Below are 20830 nucleotides of genomic sequence, written 5' to 3' on the forward strand. Positions count from 1 at the left end.
CACACCTTTTCCCGAACGCGTGTTCCAAAATAAACAAACAATTGCCAGGTGTTAAAATTTTCGCAAGTTGTAAAAATTGCAATGACAGTTGAAAGGCAATTTGATAAGGTGTGAAAAACCGTTTATCACTGTTAACGCTTGACTGATATTAGTTGATATGGGCATTTGAGATGATAATTATGAGAAGTAAATGACGAGAAGATAATTGTGAGAAATTTAAATGAGTAATAAAAATATGAATAAAACACTACCATATCGATCCAACATCGGAATATCTGAAAAGAATTCCTTCTTGTCACTTTGCTTTGTAAAATGGCAAATGAGAAGGAACTTACAAATTGTCGAACTCCTAAGCAATCAGTGAAGGACCCATGACTGGGGGGATAGCTAGATAAAATACACTGAAAGATATTTCATATCAAACTGGAAAATCGAAAATCGGGTCGTTCGAAACATCGGTTCCCTCGAGGTTTTGGCTCGGTCCCTGGCGACCTCGAGCGATCGCAGTTTTACTGTATATTCAAAATATAGTGTTATATTTTACTAAAAGTCTTTATTTATTGAGTGGGTTAGATAGTTGGGAACACATGTATAAAGTTTCAATGCATTACATACATGTAATGATGCATTTGCTGAGATCATAAAATTAAAGGTGCTTACAGGCTTACCTTAATCAAGGTGTGATGCTGATGTCAACGTCAAAGCGGATTGTCCGCAAAAAAATTTTTTTTCTTCAGTTTTCCAAACAATTTAGAGGGGGCCGTATTCAATAAACATCTTACTAACAATTTTCAACTTAGTAAAAAATTGCTTTCCTCCAATTTGAATTTTAAGAAAACAATAATGTTTGTACACCAAAAATATGAAAATAAGCAAGAAAATGATCTAAACAATATATGCATATGAATAAGTCTGATGAAAAGTTAGTGGGTAATTAAAATAATTGATTTCAAAACTTACAAAATCCACTATTTAAGTTGAAAATATTCACTAAGATGCTTCTTGAATACCGCCCCAGTTCTATTTTGAGTAATTGTTATAATGTCACTATATTGATCAAGGCCTTGATGCCAAAAATCAGCTAATCCTAATATAAAAATTAAAAGATACATAAGTCAAAACTGTCAATCTGTGACAGAGCTGATTTAAGATCCTGGGTTTAGATATAATCTCTTACAATATTACAAAGCAACTTATTAAATCATAATATTACAAAGAAAGCAGTAATTCAAGGTTAAACCATTGATAATGGATAAAAAATAATCGTCAAAGGGAAATTAATGTTATCTATTAATAAAAGTGTTTACATTTTTATTCCCATTCAATGTTAAAAAGTATTTTATAATACCACAGTAATGAATACTTTACATGAAAACCAACATTTGCCTTAAAACACATACAATTAACATTTCTGAGTGAGTTGTTCAATAAATTACTTTTATAAGATGAACATTTTGAGATCCCTTCCTGGTGTTCAAACCCACAATTATTTCTTCATGGGAGACAGACACCTACATACCACCAGCCAAATTTCTCAACCATAGGTATTCTATTAACCAAAAAGTTCTATTTCTTGTCACATTTGATCTGACATAAAATTTGGTTGTAACTGATATAGAATGAAACAGTTTGTGCAGACCTTTAAAATAGCAGAAATATCTCCAACTACTGATGAATGACTCGACTATTTCATAAACACCTGAATGTAATATTTAAGCATGGTTTTGTGATACAGGCAAAAACTATTGGGCTCACATTCATCAATGCTCTGTCATCATTTATCAGCACATTTTGTAGGATGATCATTGGTGACACAACCAAAATGTTTTAAATAACCATACTGAAAAAACTGATAATACCGTAAATGTCCTATAAGACGCTCCAGGCATGTGTCTTTTTGAGAGCCCTATGACCCTTATTGATGACACTTAATCAACTTTCAACAATCTTTTCAAAATCATCTATTCAATTTGTTGATCAGTCATGTAAAGAGTTATAAATATAACACAGTTTTCACAGTTACACTTCACCTAGCTAGACCATAGACACACATAAAAGTCCTATATGCTACGTCAGAACATTTTGCTTAAAGCTGCACTCTCACAGATTTATCTTGGAACAGGCCAGTTTTTACGAAAATCAATGAAAACCAGTTATATAAGACTGCTGACAAAAAATTAGATCGCAGATTTTTATAATTAAGTTCAAAAAATAATGTTTAATGCATTTTTCTTAAACCGTTAGTATTGGTTTAAGCCATAAAACATAAAATTTCTTACGGAAATATGCAAATCTACAATATGATTTTTTGTCAGCAATCTTGTATCCTTGGTATACAGATATCGATGCAGAAAATTGCTCTTTCAAAGACAAAAAATAAAAAGTTGTAATCACAGTAAATCTGTGAGAGTGCAGTTTTAAAATGAAGACTTCATTTCAGTTTCAACCATTTTTCTATTTTTAGTAACAGTGACCTTGACCTTGAATCTAGGGACCCCAAACACAATCCCATGAAAGGTATCCATAAACTCTTCCTTTATACCTGGTTTGGTCAAGATATGTAGACCCTGACTAAAATAATTCAGTTTCAACTGTTTTTCTATTTTTAGTAACAGTGACCTTGACCTTGAATCTAGGGACCCCAAAACACAATCCCATAAAAGTATCCATAAACTCTTCCTATAGACCAAGTTTGGTCAAGAAATGTCAACCCTAACTAAAGATATTCAGTTTGAACCATTTTTATATTTTTAGTAACAGTGACCTTGACCCTAGGGACACCAAACATAATCCCATGAAAGGTATCTATAAACTCTTCCTGTACACCAAGTTTAGTCAAGATATGTCATCCCGAACTAAAGTTATTTAGTTTCAACCGTTTTTCTATTTTAAGTAACAGTGACCTTGACCTTGAACCTAGGGACCCCAATCGCGATCCCATGAAAGGTACCCATAAACTCTTTCTATAGACCATGTTTGGTCAAGATATGTCAACCCTTACTAAAGTTATTCAGTTTCAACCGTTTTTCTATTTTTAGTAACAGTGACCTTGACCTTGAACCTAGGGACCCCAAACGCAATCCCATGAAAGGTCTCCATTAACTGTTCCTATAGACCAAGCTTTTTAAGATATGTCATCCCGAACTAAAGTTATTCAGTTTCAACCATTTCTCTATTTTTAGTAACAGTGACCTTGACCTTGACCCTAGAGACCCCAAACGCAATCCCATGAAAGGTATCCATAAACTCTTCCTATAGACCAAGTTTGGTCAAGATATGTCAACCCAAACTTAAGTAATTCAGTTTCAACCGTATTTCTATTTTTAGTAACAGTGACCTTGACCTTGACCCTAGGGACCCTTAATGCAATCCCATGAAAGGTCTCCATAAAGTCTTCCTATTGACCAAGTTTAGTCAAGATATGTCATCCATAACTAAAGTTATTCAGTTTCAACCGTTTTTCTATTTTTAGTAACAGTGACCTTGACCCTAGGGACCCCAAACGCAATGCCATGAAAGGTCTCCATAAACTCTTCCTATAGACCAAGTTTAGTCAAGATATGTCAACCCTAACTAAAGTTATTCAGTTTCAACCATTTTTCTATTTTCAGTAACAGTGACCTTGACCCTAGGGACCCCAAACGCAATCCCATGAAAGGTACCCATAACCTCTTTCTATAGACCAAGTTTGGTCAAGATATGTCAACCCTTACTAAAGTTATTCAGTTTCATAGGTGAGTTTGCACCGCACGGCCGCCCGCCCGAACAACGACGTTCGCCATTCTAATAACCAGGTTTCACTATGTGAAAACCTGGTTAATAATATCCCTACCTATTTATGGCAGAAAGCTGACCAGCTAATAATATTTTTTCTTTAAATTCTAGCAACAAATGCATCGCCAGTTTGGAGCAGAATGTCACCATTTTAAATGGAATTTTATTGATTTCAAAATGATAGTAAGACATGAGTGTCTCCTATAGAATTTGTTTTAAGTCAATGAACTACAGTCCAGCATTTTATGTTAGAAAGTTTAAATTGTAAAAGGACTTGAGTTAATGGTTGAAGAAGCATTTCAATAACCTCATGACCAGATAAGTACATGAAATACTTTGTGATTAAAGCTGCACTCTCACAGATTGAACGTTTTGACAACTTTTTATTTTTTGTCTATGAACGAGCCATTTTTGCAAAATGCATGGAAACCAGTTATATAAGACTGTTGACAAAACATTAGATCGATATCTATACAATTTAAGTTAAAAAATTGATGTTTTATGCATTTTTCTTAAACCGTTAGTAATGGTTTAAGCCATAAAACATTAATTTTCGAACAGAAATATGAAACTCTGCGATCTGATCGGTCAGCAATCTTTTATCATTGGTTTGCAGATATTTACACAAAAATTTGCTCTTTCCAAGACAAAAAATAAAAAAAAGTTGTCAAAACGGTATATCTGTGAGAGTGCAGCTTTAATTTCAGTCAAATAAGTATGCAAATTTTCAATTGACATTAACTTTACACCAAACACAATTTCATAGATTTCTCATTTTGATAAAATATTTACAAGCCAATTAAATGGGTACATATGGAAAGTATTATTATTTATCCACAATCTGACTCTAGGCATGGTACTAGCTGTTTTAATAACTGAGGCTATTTCAAATCATGAATTGAAATTAGTGTCATAGTTTCATTACTTCACATTTGAGTGAATTGAACTTTTCCAGTATCAAAAAGGAACTCAAAGGTGTTTTTAAATTACTGGAACAGTATAAATGTGCAATTAATGTGCAATTCCGTTCTTGCATGAAGATGATGTTGATAGAACATATATAGAATTGTTGTCCAAAATATATTTAAAAATAATGACATCAACTGTATTGATTTTAAAGATTTATTTACCTCACCTTTTTAAATATATAAATCCTTAAAGCACAAGTAATGTACAGATCAGGTTTTAGCTACTATACGAGCAGAGGTTCTCTTTCTGTGATATACACACATTGTTTTATTAACCCTTGTATGTATGTATCAATGATCTACAGGTCCAACCTGTTATATCAATGCTGTGCAATCAATGCTGAAATATTTTGTATATATATTTTTTGTCGGAATCAGCAATCATTTTATTTATGGCTTTATCTCCACCAAGTGCCATGATATTTTCACCAAGTGCCATGTGGGAGTGGAATTTGGTGAAAAAAAACAGATAAAAGAAACTGATTGTGGCGTTTGATGGAAAATTGGTGGAAAACATTTCAATACTCCACCAACTGCCATGTTGGTGTGGCATTTGGTGAAAAATAATTGCCACGTTCCAATTAAGGAATGAATTGCGGGATTGATGTCATTATCTGGGTATGAATGCAGTTGGGCTGGTTAAAGTGTTTGGAGTACAAAGGACTCAGGGCTTGCTCAATTACCGGGTTTTATAAAGTAGGGCTTGTCTAGAACAATCATGCCAAGCACTAGTGTAACATTTAATTGAGGCTTGTTCATAGAAAAAATCTATTTTTGATGGGTGTGTCGTCACAAAGTGCAAAGTTCTTAATAAATATTTCACAAATAAATCAAAATTGTTGAAATTTTGAAAAATCAAGAAAATACCACAAATGCAGAAAACAGTATTTAGCAGGACACACTACACTATTTATCTACATCAATATTTATCCACAAATGGTGAACTGTGACTTCTACTTTAATATGTCACACTGATTACAGAACATGCAATCTCTACTGTGATACACTGCAGTTTTACATGTACACTGCAGGTCAATAACAAACACCAGATGTAGCATTATGTATAAACTCAGCAGAAATATCACAATGAAATGTCAGAAATATTCATAGTTTACTCTTGTATCAATGTGAGAAATTAAAAACTTCAAAAATACATTAAAATTAACACCACTTTTGAATGTGCAATAGATGGCATTAAGAATTCCTGAAGTAATTTTGAACCCAGTAGAGAAGTTCAACAATAACAAGCAAAACCCTATGTTCATATTCACTATCAACTTGAGCCTCGGATGCGTATCACACAGGTTCAGAAAACTGAATTCTTAAATGTTTCAAAATATCTAGAATATAACTTGAATAAAAGAAACTTGCCTTGATTGTATAATAGATTATGTGTAAAAGACACTCCAGTTTTACCACATTTGCACCTGTAATGGCATTTCTACAACAAACTTGACAGTCTCATTCTCAGACTAAAGATGTTTGTGAATATGGACCCAATGGAGGCCATTACATGTACCAGCAAAAAACAAATACATTCAAGTGTCTTATTGTTAAAACCCAAGTCACATATCCACTGAGGTGCCCGGGGGTGATATAGTCCAAGTAGGGCCCATGCTGCTTTCCAACAGATCGCAATACCATTTTTGGGCATACATTTAGGCCAAAAACATTTTATTTGTATACTTAAACAAACATGAATATTGGCCAGGATTAAGTTAGGAAAATGCCCCCTACCTTGGAAAAGCCGTCAAACTAAGTGGGATTTCATCTTTTCCTAAACATTCCTTGATTTCCATTCTCCTGAAAAAAATAGGTACATGTATGTGTTACAGTGCAAAACAAGTAAATTTTACAAACGTATAATGTAACACATCAAAGTACTGTTACTAAGAAATAATTAAAATACTTGTAACTTTGAAGTATGCACTATTGTTTGATTTTCTTTATCACTTAACATTGAAGCCACATCATATAAACTGAAATATCACTTAAAATTTCTTCAGTATTTTGACAATACTGAATGTCTGCAAACACATTCATTTTGTAACAGAACAATAAACATTATTGTTTTATGTTTTAGTCTAGAAAAGAACCTGACTCGCACAATTGAAAGTGAATAAATATAAATGTAACTTGTTATAATATTAATATATAGTATTCCTATGACATCCTTTAATTATCCTCTTTTCAGTTATGATTATAAGCTCTTCATATACTATTAAAATCACTAATTCAAATCATAATGTTGACCCATTATAAGATAAACAATTTGGAATACAAAATCTAATATTTATAGCATTGAATGTACATGTGTGTAACTATATATATATATATATATATATATATTAAATATATATATGTTTACTTGTCCTATATTGCTAATGTTAGAGCACTTTAATATCTGTAAATATTTGCATCTCTTCTACATGGGAGGATTGATATTGATTGACTGATTGATGTGTGATTGACACCGTTATACAAATATCAGCTAACCTTCTTCTCATGTTAGCCTCCACAAGGTTAAAGTGTGCCATGAGTCCGCCATACGGCTTCCCTGGTGTCCCTTCCACCATGTACGAAGCATACTCTGGACGCCAGGTGGTCGGGTGATCACTGCCATGAAAAAATAGTATATAATAGGGTGAGAGGGGTTATCAAATAAGACCATTCTTTCAGAAACAAGTTAAATTACTTAAGTCACTTTTTAATTGTGTTAATAAAAAAAACAAATAAGGATTTTTACATTATATTTCTTCTCATTTGTCAAAATTGTTAAGACTTTTCCACAAATAAGAAGCAGAAAAGTATGCCTTCAATAGATAATGATTAACTGGTTATAACTAAAACTAGGTCCACCGACCACCATAGTGTACACTTTTATTCTCGCCTAAAGCATTAAAAGTAATGAAGGTAAGAGGAATGGCAGCTGGGGTTTATTAACCAGTATCTTATAACTTATTTGACCTTAATTTTACAACAAGCATTTTATAACTAATTCCACCATAATGAAACAAACTAGATAAGTTGTTATACAATGACATTAGGTGGGAATCAAACTTGCAGACACTCTGCATCGTATAAAAGCCAAACCAGCTCTATAGCAAGATAGAATACTATATTATTATTTAATTTAGTGTGGCTTCCAGTATGTATCTAGGCTACTTTAATATAAAAATTCTCTCACTCTGGGTGGTCCTTTTCCACTTGTTGGAGAGTCTGTAGGACAGATTCAGCTTTCAGACTCAGTTTTGCTGTCTTGTTTTCATGGTCTAACTTGACCAGCATATACTCAACCTGTATAAGGAAATAGAATGATTTAGATCAGATTTTTGCAAACTAATTATAAGAATATGTTGAATTAATTTAATAATTATGATCATTGGCGTCATCTTGTATTATTCCTTGTATTTTTTTAATTATCACTGCCACAGTATTAACTGAACTTTTTTATTTTAGCAGGATATTTTTTTCTTAATATAAATACAATTTTGGTGTTAAATCGTGTTCCAAACTATAAAATAATCTGAAGATTAAAGGTTAAAGATTGATGAAAAAGGCATTTTTATGTGTTGTAAGTAGTTTGAAAAAGGTATGGTAAGAACCAGCTGTATGGTTATGTCACCGTGTGACTTCCTCTTCCAAATTCTGTTAAAAAATTTATTGTTCTTTTTTTTTGGTTACATCTTATTTTTCTATGATATTTACTTTCATAATTTCCTAAAGAGACTTTTGTCAGTCATTCTAATTACAATGAGTGTTTTGACATTTCTGATAAGGTTTTACTGCTTCCTACTTTTTTTTGTGACTATATAATTAATTCACTTACTTTCATAACTTAATATATCACATGGACTATTGAATGTTTCTTGTTAAATAAGTCTTTGGATTTATCTTTGTTAACTATTCAACTTAAATGTGGAATTAATAAAGAACCAACTTTTAAACATCTTAATTGGACTTGAGTTGTTAATCAAAGTGAACCATTAAACGTGATCTGAACTTAAACGGTAACTTGCAGTTGTGCCAGCTAATTCCCCAAATTAATGGCCAACTGCACGTGCCCCTTAGACAGTGTGGCTCGGGCTCGGTGACCACCCCTACCATACCGGCGTGTATATACTGGCCCGTTCCCGACGCTGCACGACTTAACTGGGGTGCGCGGTGCCAGTTACATGAACATTAAGCTTAGTCGGTATCTAGTTCTCTGCTAGATGTTCCAGCAGTCATACATACATTCAAGTCAGAGACCTGCACTGAACCCACTTTTCCTACCAGCTTGAATTCAATTGTTATTTAATATAACTTCAGTAAAGAGTAAAACATGAATATGTTTTTACTTGTATAAACCAAATTAGCAAAAAAACTTTTACTGGCCGTGGTCGGCTTGGAAACGTAGCATAACATTTTTTTTAGATAAATCATTAATACAATCTTCACATGTCATCTTAAGTTGAAACCACCAACCTCATCACCCCAATACAGCACATCTTTGGTACGATTCCGCAGTCTCTTAAACTCATTTATGAATTGAATTATTCCATGTTTTCTAACGTGGTCCGCGTGAGATTTCGTATCCTTCCACGAAAGAGGAGAGCCTTCAGTTAGAAGTCCCATTTTCTAGAAACTTAGGTGTTGACAGATCGCAAGCAGTGGTTAAATGAACCTAAGATTGCCGAAGTACGAATATTGGAACACTTTAGGTTAAGAATCGGTACATGTGGGTTGAACACCTATTCTGTAAACTAGAACAAGCACTGTTTACATTTTTAATCTGTCAAGTGAATCGATCAGTGCGCATGCCCGAAATTTTGGTAGAGCAAGTTACAAGAATACACTACCCAATAACAGAGGACTACAAACCAACTTGTATCGTATCTCAATGCTGACATTGGTTACTCGATTTTGACTGTGAGTTAGATTATTGGTCCCAGATTTTGATGAATTCATGTAATAAAAACCACGGCAAAAATTGAAACGTGTTAGCGAACATTGTGCATTTTGGTTACTTGTTACATCCATTTAAACACAAAATAATATACATGTAAGCCTGGTGAAGGTACAGCAATTACGTAGAATTTGAAAATTGAGTATAATCAATTACAAACTTCCAGCATTAACTTATAGAGACTCGTTCATGTTTTCAGACCAAAAGTGTGTTCACAAAAATGCAACTGAACGCACCAATTTTATAATAATTTTACTCTTTAAACCCTAAATTTCAGAAAAAAAATCAAGTAGATCTATATAAACAAATGTTCTAGTGTTAGTAGGGAGCGAACCAACGCCGGTACAGTCATGAAAAATAAATAAAATAGAAAGCGAAGCTTGAGAACTAGACCACAAGGACTGATACACCACCTGGGGTTGTATTTGAGAACTAGACCACAAGGACTGATACACCACCTGGGGTTGTATTTGAGAACTAGACCACAAGGACTGATACACCACCTGGGGTTGTATTTGAGAACTAGACCACAAGGACTGATACACCACCTGGGGTTGTATTTGAGAACTAGACCACAAGGACTGATACACCACCTGGGGTTGTATTGAAAACTAGACCACAAGGACTGATACACCACCGGGGTTGTATTTGAGAACTAGACCACAAGGACTGATACACCACCTGAGGTTGTATTTGAGAACTAGACCACAAGGACTGATACACCACCGGGGGTTGTATTTGAGAACAAGGCCACAAGGACTGATACACCACCTGGGGTTGTATTTGAGAACTATAACACAAGGACTGATACACCACCTGGGGTTGTATTTGAGAACTAGACCCCAAGGACTGATACACCACCGGGGGTTGTATTTGAGAACTGAGGTTGTATTTGAGAACTAGACCACAAGGATTGATACACCACCTGGGGTTATATTTGAGAACTAGACCACAAGGACTGATACACCACCTGGGGTTGTATTTGAGAACTAGACCACAAGGACTGATACACCACCTGGGGTTGTATTTGAGAACTATAACACAAGGACTGATACACCACCTGGGGTTGTATTTGAGAACTAGGCCACAAGGACTGATACACCACCGGGGGTTGTATTTGAGAACTAGACCACAAGGACTGATACACCACCTGGGGTTGTATTTGAGAACTAGACCACAAGGATTGATACACCACCTGGGGTTGTATTTGAGAACTAGACCACAAGGACTGATACACCACCGGGGGTTGTATTTGAGAACTAGACCCCAAGGACTGATACACCACCTGGGGTTGTATTTGAGAACTAGACCACAAGGACTGATACACCACCTGGGGTTGTATTTGAGAACTAGACCACAAGGACTGATACACCACCTGGGGTTGTATTTGAGAACTAGACCCCAAGGACTGATACACCACCGGGGGTTGTATTTGAGAACTAGACCACAAGGACTGATACACCACCTGGGGTTGTATTTGAGAACTAGACCACAAGGACTGATACACCACCTGGGGTTGTATTTGAGAACTAGACCACAAGGACTGATACACCACCTGGGGTTGTATTTGAGAACTAGACCACAAGGACTGATACACCACCGGGGGTTGTATCCAATAAGTATCTTAGTAACAATTTTCCACTTAGTGAAAAATTGTCCTTTTTCTAATTTGAATTATAAGAAAAATAACAATCTTTGTACACCAAAAATATGAAAATAAGCAAGAAAATGGTCCCAGCAAGATATGCATATGAAGAGATCTGATGAAAAGTAGCGGGTATTTAAAATAATTGTTGTCAAAAATTACGAAAATCTCACTATAAAGTTGAAAATATGCTTAATAATTGAATTATTTTATATTATTATTATATCCAGATGGATATTTTAACGTTTATAGAAGACATTGGTAACATCGCGTGGTGATGTGATCAACCAATACACAAACAAACCTCTGGTGAAACGCGTTGCTATTTTACTTTTTTCAAAATAATAACCTTCAAAGAAAACATTTTAGCAGTTATCAATATTTGGTGAAGGGTTCCAGAGCTCTGTCAAAATCTTAGCTTTAACACTCCTTATGATTTTCCACACTAAATTCCGTATTTAGTTTTCGTAAAATGTGCATTTTCAAACCATGAACGAGTCCCATTAAAGCAAGTTTTATCATGGATATTTGATAATGACAAATAAACTTATTCATTGTGGATTTGGATAGCTAGAACAGAATTCAAAAAGTTCGCTTGAAAAGGTCACTGGTAAAATTGTAGGTCTAATAATATATACTTAATAGTATGAAGTTTACAATATTTAAACATCAACTTGAGGTATTAAGAATGATAATATCACCCCTGAGACGAATTACAAATGTACATGTGTAAACATTGTACATAAAACCATGATACAAAAATACGCAAATAATAAAAAATACTTAATACTAAACTGAAAGGGAATTTCTATCGAGAGTACATGTCCAGCGTTATTTTATGAATTCTGGTAATGTCTAGTTAAACCTTGTGTAAAACGGATTAAATGTTTTTCACTCAGTAAAAGTCACGGCACATTATACTCGCAGGGGCGTAGCCTTCCAACGATTGGCGGTACAACTGGCATTGACCTGATTATAGATGATGTCAACAAAGCTGAATATAGAAGATTCAAATACGTGACGATTGGGAGTCGAGTAAAAAAGGCCCAGTTCCAAAAAAGGCACAGTCCAGAAAGGCCTGGTCCAAAAAGGCCCACTTAAAAAGTGTAGGAAAGACCTGTATTGTGTTTGAGGCTGTTGGACATTGATAGAATAAGCGGTGTGTGTCTTTAATGAGGTGAGAATGATATTTTCACATTATCGGTTGCAGTGTGTCTTTGATATTCCATGGTTAGTAATGTAAAGCCGAAGACGTGTGATAAAGATATATTCATACTATTTATGTGTTACATCCTTATTGATATACTCAAAATAGAGTAGAATCTGCATTAAGTGTATAAATAAGAATTATTTTCTAGATAATTTTATTCACCCAATATATGTCTTAAGTTATGAGTTTTCCGTGCATATTGTGTTCTAAGGAAGTAAGGCGGTACCTAGTCCATATAAACAGCCGCTTCTGAGTCTTTGACGATTTTTGTTTTTGCGACTCTACGCGTCCATATCCCATTTGTTGTTTTCCTAGGCAAGAATGACAGATCCCAGCGCTAAGTATATTGAGCGGAAAGATACAGGCACATGCTAGATAGTTTTAAAATGGTGATGCTTTGTTGATAGATCGATTTAAATTTGTGATTCATAAAACACTTGATTGTAATAAGAGAAATGTATTAGCTAAAAATATTTTTTGTTTATTTTTTTTGTTTATATTTAACAATACAGTGTTAAATATTGTGGTGTTACAGTTGAAGAATATATTTTACATTGGTATGAATCAGTCGACTTGTGGCGTTTAGGGAACAAATTGAATATCCAAATGTTAAAAAAAGTTCCCTATACGCGCATTTTTGTGGCTTGGCGGTACCCATTGAATTTGATGCAAATGTGAATTTCTGAAATGATTAAACAATTATTTAAGACACTTATTATTTTTAAATCAATAGTTGACTTCTATAGACCTAAGAAAACAACATTTATCAAAGATAAGACATATCTAGTTATACAAACTGGGCCGGGCCTTTTAGGTACTGGGCCTTTCGGGTACTGGGCCTTTCTAGAAGTGGGCCTTTTTGACCCGCATTCGACGATTACTTGTAGTGTCCATGCATATTGTCCTTACTATATGCATGTGGATCTATTTACGTTCTTTTTAATGAAATTATTCTTTTAAAAAAGAAGCTTGATGTGTTTACAGTTACTTCACAAAGCAGAGCAAAGCTGTCCAGTGGCGCATGTGACAGGCCAAGGTGGCATTATCGCTCTGAGTCGGTAAAAATGGATATAATAGTTACTACATGTATATCATATACATATATCATATACATATTAAAATACTGACATACTTATTTCATTTTAGGGGAAACTCGGGCCATGCCCCGCAAGTGTACGCGAGTGGTTGGTCAATATATATTATACCCCTCGCCCGGGAACGCGCCTTCCTTGCCCATGCTACGCCAGTGTGATAATTTACAGTTTGTCCTACTTTGAAAGCCAATGAGATTGCTGCATTTCGTTTTAAATTTGAAAAATATTTCCCATATTGTGCAATTCGTCCCTGATATGAACTCCGATACAGAGAAAATACAGTGATATTTGGCCTACGTGACTTTTCTAGAAAGTAGGCGGAGCCTGTATTGTTTACAAGTTGCTGAGTATCCAATGTAAGAAGTTGTGACACTGTAACATCATTATAACTAGAATCAAAATTCGACATTTCTTCAAACAAAAAGTTTTTAAAGAACTCATTATCACTATCCAGAATTGTAAAGTCCATGACGCTAACTTTTTAGAACAAAAGCCAACACGAGACTGCGACAATTTAATTCTTAGGTCTGCATGTACCGCACCAGACATCACGTGACATCAAAGAACCGGTGCCGCGCCACTAGATTATTTCCCTGGCTTGTCAATCAATTTTTGGGTGGAGTCGGCGTTCGGCTCGCTTGCAATATATTCCGTATTTTTAAAAATATGAAAGATAACTAATACGTATTTCTCATCAACCGCAACCACAGATAAATCCAGTTTAACAATACTATGATAATATTAGCTTTTACGCTGTGTGCATTTCATTATGATTAAGCATTGTTTTAAAATAATTAGCAGATCTTAAATAAGACCGGGGATTTCTTCGAAATTACGAAATGACACGGAATTTCCCGTTTTTCTTCGAACCGGATTCAACAAGGGTTTAACTACAGGACATTGCTTGAGGATGTTTGTATTTTTGTTTTCCTCACATATACCAATATGACGGCCATATCACTGGTGACGGAGAAACAGCCGACGGACAAGGTATACTCATTTTAAGTACAGTTTGCTATATTGACCAAACTATATTATTTCTTAAAAGCGTCAGACCGCATATAGTTTAATCAGTGTTTTAAATCACCTGTAGTTGATTGTTGGAGTCGTCTTGATGTGCGTGCCTTTATACTATCAATATATTAAATTAATTTTATCATTTATAACAGGAGTGCGGCGTCCAAGAGAAATCCCGGCGGTTTGTACTCGAACGGAAGTGCATTATGGGCACCTTTCTGGGGTTTCTGCTAGTAGGGATGCTGGCGGCCGCCATCTACGTGAGCGCCGTGATCACAACTAACCATAAAAAGGGGGACATGGAGGTGGGTAGTCAATTTGCGGGGAAACCGTTTGGTGTTGATACAAACTGGAACTAGAAAAAAGCCGTAAATACCATCAATTTAAAACATCATAATATTGTATTGATAAATAACATATTTTTTTGGGCAGAAGAACAATCAACAGGGAAAAGCGTACGTGAGCGCAGAGCGCGTGCAGGAATTCGTATCGTGCAACACCAGAAGTCACGTGGTACAGATCAGAGTTCCAGACCAGGGCATCGTTTTCATAGACTTTGAGAGGGTATAGCAATTTCTATTCTAATAATGGACGGACTTTACCAGAAATACGAGTATATCATATTGAACATTGGATATCATTTATCTCTGTCCTCATTTTTGAAACCGGCGTCGTTCATTTATTTCAAAAGCAGTAACAAATATACACCTGTATGCACGATATTCGACTTTAATGTACTAGAACACCATGTTCTAAGACGGTACTTATTTCGGTTGAGGGGCGGTGGGGGTCGCATGGCCCAGGCAAATACACCGCTCTTCTTACCCCAACCCCATGGAACTATCACCGAGTACGAGATGTTGTCGTCAACTTTTCGATTGTTGTGATTTCAGCGGCTGAAGATCCTGACGTTCAGCCATATCAAGCACGTGTGTTTTGTGGCCGAGATTACAGACATGGCCACCGAGCCCCTCAGTCACACTGATGTTGAATCTAACTTCACTGTAAGTCAGGCTCTTACTGTTATAATACTACATGTACATTTCAACTTATTATCAATTGAGATTCCTGTAGAAGCTTCTTGCCTAGGATAAACGTTATAATACTAGTATACTGTACCATACCGATAAAATAGGATACTAAATATCAGGAACTATTTTTTTATAAAACAACAAAACAGGTGTGTTATGAATGTTATGCTAGATGTTGATGTCTGTGACGCCGTATATTCTCAGTTTTTAATGACAGGTAATATAAATGACAACAAATACATTGCAAATGCAGTTATCGTAGTTTATAGTTTTGTTCAACCGCTTTCGGAAGTGAAATGGCCGTTTTTTTATCGTTCAAGGTCAAATCAGATTATTTGCAATATTGTATTTATTTTTATATAATACTAACACATTCTTCCTCCACACATTAAGCCCTACGACACCAAAATATTGCTGGGAAAACAGACATCAAACTTTCACATGATTGCACAAGAGAGACTTAAGTCACTGCATCAGTTTCAGTTCGTTTAAACTTCGGATCAGTTGTTACTGACTGCTTCAATGGAAACGATAACACTGTTTCTTTCTTCCACAGATGGCAGTTAAAGGAACGCCGGTAGCGGATGTGTACGTCGCTGACGTCACTTACGATGTCAAGCGCTTACCGGAAGTAACTCAGCACATATGTAAGGTTGCCTTCCACGCCAAACGTAAAACCAATTCAGGTACTCAGACCTACTGAATATTACAGCCAAAACATGTACTCAAACCTACTATACTAGCTATTACAACAAACACATGAACTCAGAGATACTGGCTATTACTGCACGTCAATTCAGATCAAGCAACGCCCGTGGCTTTCTGCTTTGAATATTCATTATACACAGAGCCATATGGTTGTTCTCTTTCATAGCACATGTACTGGATGTCTGAATTCCTCATCTGAATCTGTTTCTTCTCTTTCACAATCCAGAACCAGTTAGGACGGACAGACGCAAAAAGAGGCAATGTGGCCAGTCATGTATCATGGTGTGTGACCCGAGAACCCATCGTTGTAGACGCCAATGCGTCCGCAACCCCTGTCCGCGCCGCTGTACCCGGGAAAGACCATGCTCAGTTTAAAGAGGGACTTCCGCTGTTGAAGATTGTATAGCGTCTGATATCTAAGTAAAGCCCGACATCTCCACTGTTTGGGAAATTTTGAATGCGCAACGTTGCCATGCATGCCTTTGTTTTAAATCTTAACACAGAAAAATGATTTATATATAAGTTTGATACATTCGTATATACCTATACACGTTGTTCTGTACCATTCTAACTTCCGATTGGTTGTCGTTACTTTTTATAATAAAGTGAGAGTTAAAAAAAGTTTCTCTTTTTCCAAGGATGTTCAAAAGTGAGACCTAAATCCAAAGTTTGTTTCATTTCTGTACATTATACCAGAGTAATCTCCTTAGAAAATTAATGCGTGAAAAAAATGGATTAAGAACTGCTTGTGATGAAAAGAAGGTCTTGTCTTAGGCAGGTCCGTGAAGGGTTGACGCCCTACTGATTGCGTGGATTTATCTTTTGAAGCACGTGGCTTAAAACACATTTTTAAAAACAAAAATTACGGTAATGCATCTTGAAACACTTATATCATAAAATTCTAATCTTTGGTAACGAAATTACAGAAACAAGACAATGAAAGTATATCAAATCTCGTTTTAAAGGGGAGTGAACCAACGCCGGTACAGTAAGATTTAAAGCAAGAACTGATCACAAAACCTCACACCGACGAGGACAGGCGAAAACTAAGGGATGATTTAACCTTTCAGCCTTATTAAAAAGAGAATCTAAAGCTATTTTTAATTGTGGACTTCAAAAATAATATTTGGGCATATACAAGCATTTGTTGAAGGGCTCAAACCGTATTTTGTCATGTAACAGTGCCTTCTATAAACCCTGTACGAGGTCCTTTAAAACAACTTATATATGGGCAGTATGACAGATAAGGACTTTCACTTACTCATTATTTTGTAAATATTAACAGTCTGAAACTGGATGCAACATAGACTATGCTCTTACACGTCGCAAAAATACATTTACATAAGAAGAGGGTATACAAGAGAGATGATAGCTATACAATGTACTGATAAAAGCCTAGATGATGATGATGGTGATGATGATCATGGTGATGGTGGTGATGGTGATTATGATGATGATGATGATGATGATGGTTGTGGTTGTTGTGGTGGTTGTGGTGATGATGATGATGCTAATGATGATGCCGCTGCTGCTGCTGCTGCTGATGATGATGTTGATGAATTAAATTGTTGAACATCGTTAACGTTGCAACAGGAAACAAAAACAATATCAAAACAGGTTTCAGACACTTTATTGAAACGTAATGCTTAACCAATCAGGTTCATGCCTTCGATTTCAAACAGCTGAAACCCCGAGAACATGGTATGACAGTATCCATGGATGTCAGCGACTGTGTTAGGGGCAACTCTTGCACGTATCCAAACCTCGGACCCACGCTGTAGCTTTAGGGTCCACATTTCACCGACGCTGGCGTAAGTTGAGCTTGATCCGGCATCGGACAGGACATCGTCGATTCTTCGACCATCTTGTACGATTTCCAGGTACAAAGCGTGGTGGGCTGTAGACATTGCCGACAGATGGAACGCGTAGACGCCGTCAGAAGGCGCGCGGAAGATGCCAGTGGTATTGTGATATGCGTTGCCATAGTTTGTGAGAAGGTGGTCGAATACAATCACGTGATGGTTACCAAGATTGGTCAGATCGGCAGACCCAATACATGCAGTGAAGGCCGCTGGTCCTTCCGAACCTACACAATTATATTACCAATAAATAAATCATTACCTTGTATAAGTTCTGTATAGTTCTAGTTGTATATGTATGCTTGCATAGATAATAAACCGTTGATCTGTTATTGATATATTCAAGATACAGTTCGAAACGTTTTTTTTTCAATTACCTGTTATCAAATGAGGTGATGATGGCTGATTACATTACTCTCCATTAAAGCTGCACTCACACAGATTTACCATCTTGACAACTATAATTATATTTTGTCATGACATGACCCAATTTATGTAAAAAAATCATGTAAACCAGTCATATAAGACAGCTGACAAAACACTAGATTTCAGATTTTTATATTTAAGTTCAAAAAATGATGTTTTATGCATTTTTCTTAAACCGTTAGTAACGGTTTTAGCCATAAAACATTTATTTTGGAATGGAAATATGAAAATCTGCGATCTGACCTTTTGTCAGCAGTCTTTTATCACTGGTTTGCAGATATTTATGCAAAAAATTGCTCATTTAAAGACAAAAAAAGTTGTAAAAACGGTTAATCTGTGAGAGTGCAGCTTTAAGGACTCCATGTCTATTAATAAACAAAGACACTGACTCTGTACGTATTGTGTGGAGAACTCAGTAACACTAAGGATATATTTGTATGTAGGTATATTCTTCCAGAAATCTGTGATATAATAAATTCAAAGAGCAAATACTAATTAAAACACACAAAAAGATAATCGTAAATAATATTAATTGCTGTTCCAATAAATCTTCCTTTTCCAAATAAATCAAATAGTATAAACAATATTATTATTTTATAAATTGTAATCCGTTTGGTCAAACGTTCCGAAGCTGGATATGCCTATTTTCAAACGCAGAAACACATATTATTTTTTTGCTTTGGCCGCATCTGTGTTCACGTTTTGCCTTATGTATAAGCAGAGGTTAAATAAGCTTACTGCACCATGCATCTATGGAAATAGTTTTAAAATAGTCTAAATACAGTTTACAACTTTTTGCATACAAATTACCACCCAAATATATATGATTTCCACAAGCGGTTTCAGGGGTGCGGTTGCCCCCCACCCCCACACACCCACACATTAAAATCGACCAAATTACTTTGTATGTTAACGGAGGAAAAGGTAGTAAAATACGCTCATGAATTGCTAAACATTTCTTGGAGGAGTACCGCCAAACCCCTCTGTCAACATTTTAAACCATTTAAATTTCTGGTATGAGGGAAGGGGGCATGTCAAACGAAACCGGGCATACAATATATGTGTGTAAAACACATCTCCTTATTCATTAGGAACATTTTGTAATGAAAATGCGTATTATTGACGTATTGGCCCGTAATCACTGACGTCTGAAATCTGAGACTCAGACCAAGAAAAACAAAACCTTAATTTGGTATTCAAAATAAATGTTATTATAGGAGCAAAGATGATCAAGAATGATGTACCTGTAAAGATATCCGTTTACAATCAAACAGACACCTTTTAGAAATATATGTATCTGTGTTATTATAGATATATATTTTGAAACAATTATGCATTCAACTTTCTGAGTGCGGGTGTAAAACTGATACTCAAGAGGCTAGTGAATGCAGACCCTGATGGTACCTACCCTGTCGACGAGCCCTACGGTTCCTCCCTTGAGCGAACCCTTGCGTGGACGTCTGAAGAACAAAAAGCGTATGACGAATTTAACATGGACACGTGGATACTGTTTGGCATACCGTCATGCATTCAATATGATTATATTTGTTTAGAAATTATAGAGGCTGTGGACGTCTATCTTACAGCTTCGACGATTCTTATTGTTAGACATACCTGTTTCAACGATTCCATCTCTTTCTTCAGCTGAGCATTTTCAAATTGCAATACGGCAATGTCCTTCTCTTTTTTAGCGCTGTTTGCCTGGATGAGCGCTTCTAAACGCCCAATGTCCTTTTTATATGTCAGCATCAAGTCATTGATTGTAGTTCGAAGTCCTCCATGTTCCTTTTTGCAGCGGTCTTCTTGTTGGGCAGAAGTCAAAGCAAAAACCCATGACAAAACGATTAAAATGTTGAAGCACGCCATTCTAAAGCCCGGACAGAACTAAATAACTTGCAGTATTATTTATCAAAAGGTTATGTAACTCTACTGGGTCAAAGTTCTTTCTCAACAACCCAGATACAGTCCTTGAAATTACAAGCCAATCAACCCATTTCAAATTTAATTGTACATAATCTATACATTCTTATAGTGAGCATTTTTAGTTGTTCCTTAGTTGTTTGGAATGGCTGTAATATAATTCTTCAATATTGTGTCAGTAAAAGTATTGTTGGTTTCCTGGTCAGAAGTTTTGCCTAGTTGATCTATTT

At 35.6% G+C, this 20830-nt stretch overlaps 3 protein-coding genes across 3 annotated transcripts in view; 1 reads left to right on the forward strand and 2 right to left on the reverse strand.

Moving 5' to 3' along the window:
• The window catches only part of LOC128205820 (glutamate--cysteine ligase catalytic subunit-like), a 32185-nt gene extending 22672 nt beyond the window's left edge, over positions 1–9513 (reverse strand). Inside the window, exons 1-4 of the mRNA XM_052907812.1 lie at positions 9210–9513; positions 7930–8039; positions 7239–7358; positions 6480–6545 (exon numbers count right to left, since the gene is read on the reverse strand). Of these exons, the coding sequence (XP_052763772.1) occupies positions 6480–6545; positions 7239–7358; positions 7930–8039; positions 9210–9359 (446 nt within the window). The 5' untranslated portion in view covers positions 9360–9513. The remainder of the gene's footprint in view (positions 1–6479; positions 6546–7238; positions 7359–7929; positions 8040–9209) is intronic.
• Positions 9514–14393: 4880 nt separating this feature from the next.
• LOC128206462 (uncharacterized) lies at positions 14394–17016 on the forward strand. Its single transcript, XM_052908893.1, has 6 exons — positions 14394–14629; positions 14809–14961; positions 15089–15220; positions 15550–15660; positions 16244–16373; positions 16622–17016. Exons 1-6 carry the CDS (start codon positions 14585–14587, stop codon positions 16768–16770), a joined length of 720 nt encoding a protein of 239 aa, XP_052764853.1. The 5' UTR covers positions 14394–14584; the 3' UTR covers positions 16771–17016.
• A 993-nt stretch (positions 17017–18009) lies between these two features.
• LOC128206820 (uncharacterized) lies at positions 18010–20551 on the reverse strand. The gene is made up of 3 exons (XM_052909501.1): positions 20295–20551; positions 20089–20140; positions 18010–18481 (listed from the first exon to the last, which is right to left on the reverse strand). Exons 1-3 carry the CDS (start codon positions 20544–20546, stop codon positions 18042–18044), a joined length of 744 nt encoding a protein of 247 aa, XP_052765461.1. The 5' UTR covers positions 20547–20551; the 3' UTR covers positions 18010–18041.
• Positions 20552–20830: the final 279 nt, after the last annotated feature.

Source organism: Mya arenaria, chromosome 10, assembly GCF_026914265.1.
Source record: "Mya arenaria isolate MELC-2E11 chromosome 10, ASM2691426v1".
NCBI classification, from domain to species: domain Eukaryota; kingdom Metazoa; phylum Mollusca; class Bivalvia; order Myida; family Myidae; genus Mya; species Mya arenaria.

What these genes read in the sequence shown, in the direction of transcription:
- LOC128206820 (XM_052909501.1), bottom strand. Translation starts at nt 20,546, where the DNA reads ATGGCGTGCTTCAACATTTTAATCGTTTTGTCATGGGTTTTTGCTTTG. An exon ending in AGATGGAATCGTTGAAACAG is followed by an intron (nt 20,141 to 20,294) that starts GTATGTCTAACA and finishes TTTGTTCTTCAG; the next exon opens with ACGTCCACGCAAGGGTTCGC. An exon ending in CCGTAGGGCTCGTCGACAGG is followed by an intron (nt 18,482 to 20,088) that starts GTAGGTACCATC and finishes ATAATTGTGTAG; the next exon opens with GTTCGGAAGGACCAGCGGCC.
- LOC128206462 (XM_052908893.1), top strand. Translation starts at nt 14,585, where the DNA reads ATGACGGCCATATCACTGGTGACGGAGAAACAGCCGACGGACAAG. An exon ending in ATGTTGAATCTAACTTCACT is followed by an intron (nt 15,661 to 16,243) that starts GTAAGTCAGGCT and finishes TTTCTTCCACAG; the next exon opens with ATGGCAGTTAAAGGAACGCC. An exon ending in CAAACGTAAAACCAATTCAG is followed by an intron (nt 16,374 to 16,621) that starts GTACTCAGACCT and finishes TTCACAATCCAG; the next exon opens with AACCAGTTAGGACGGACAGA.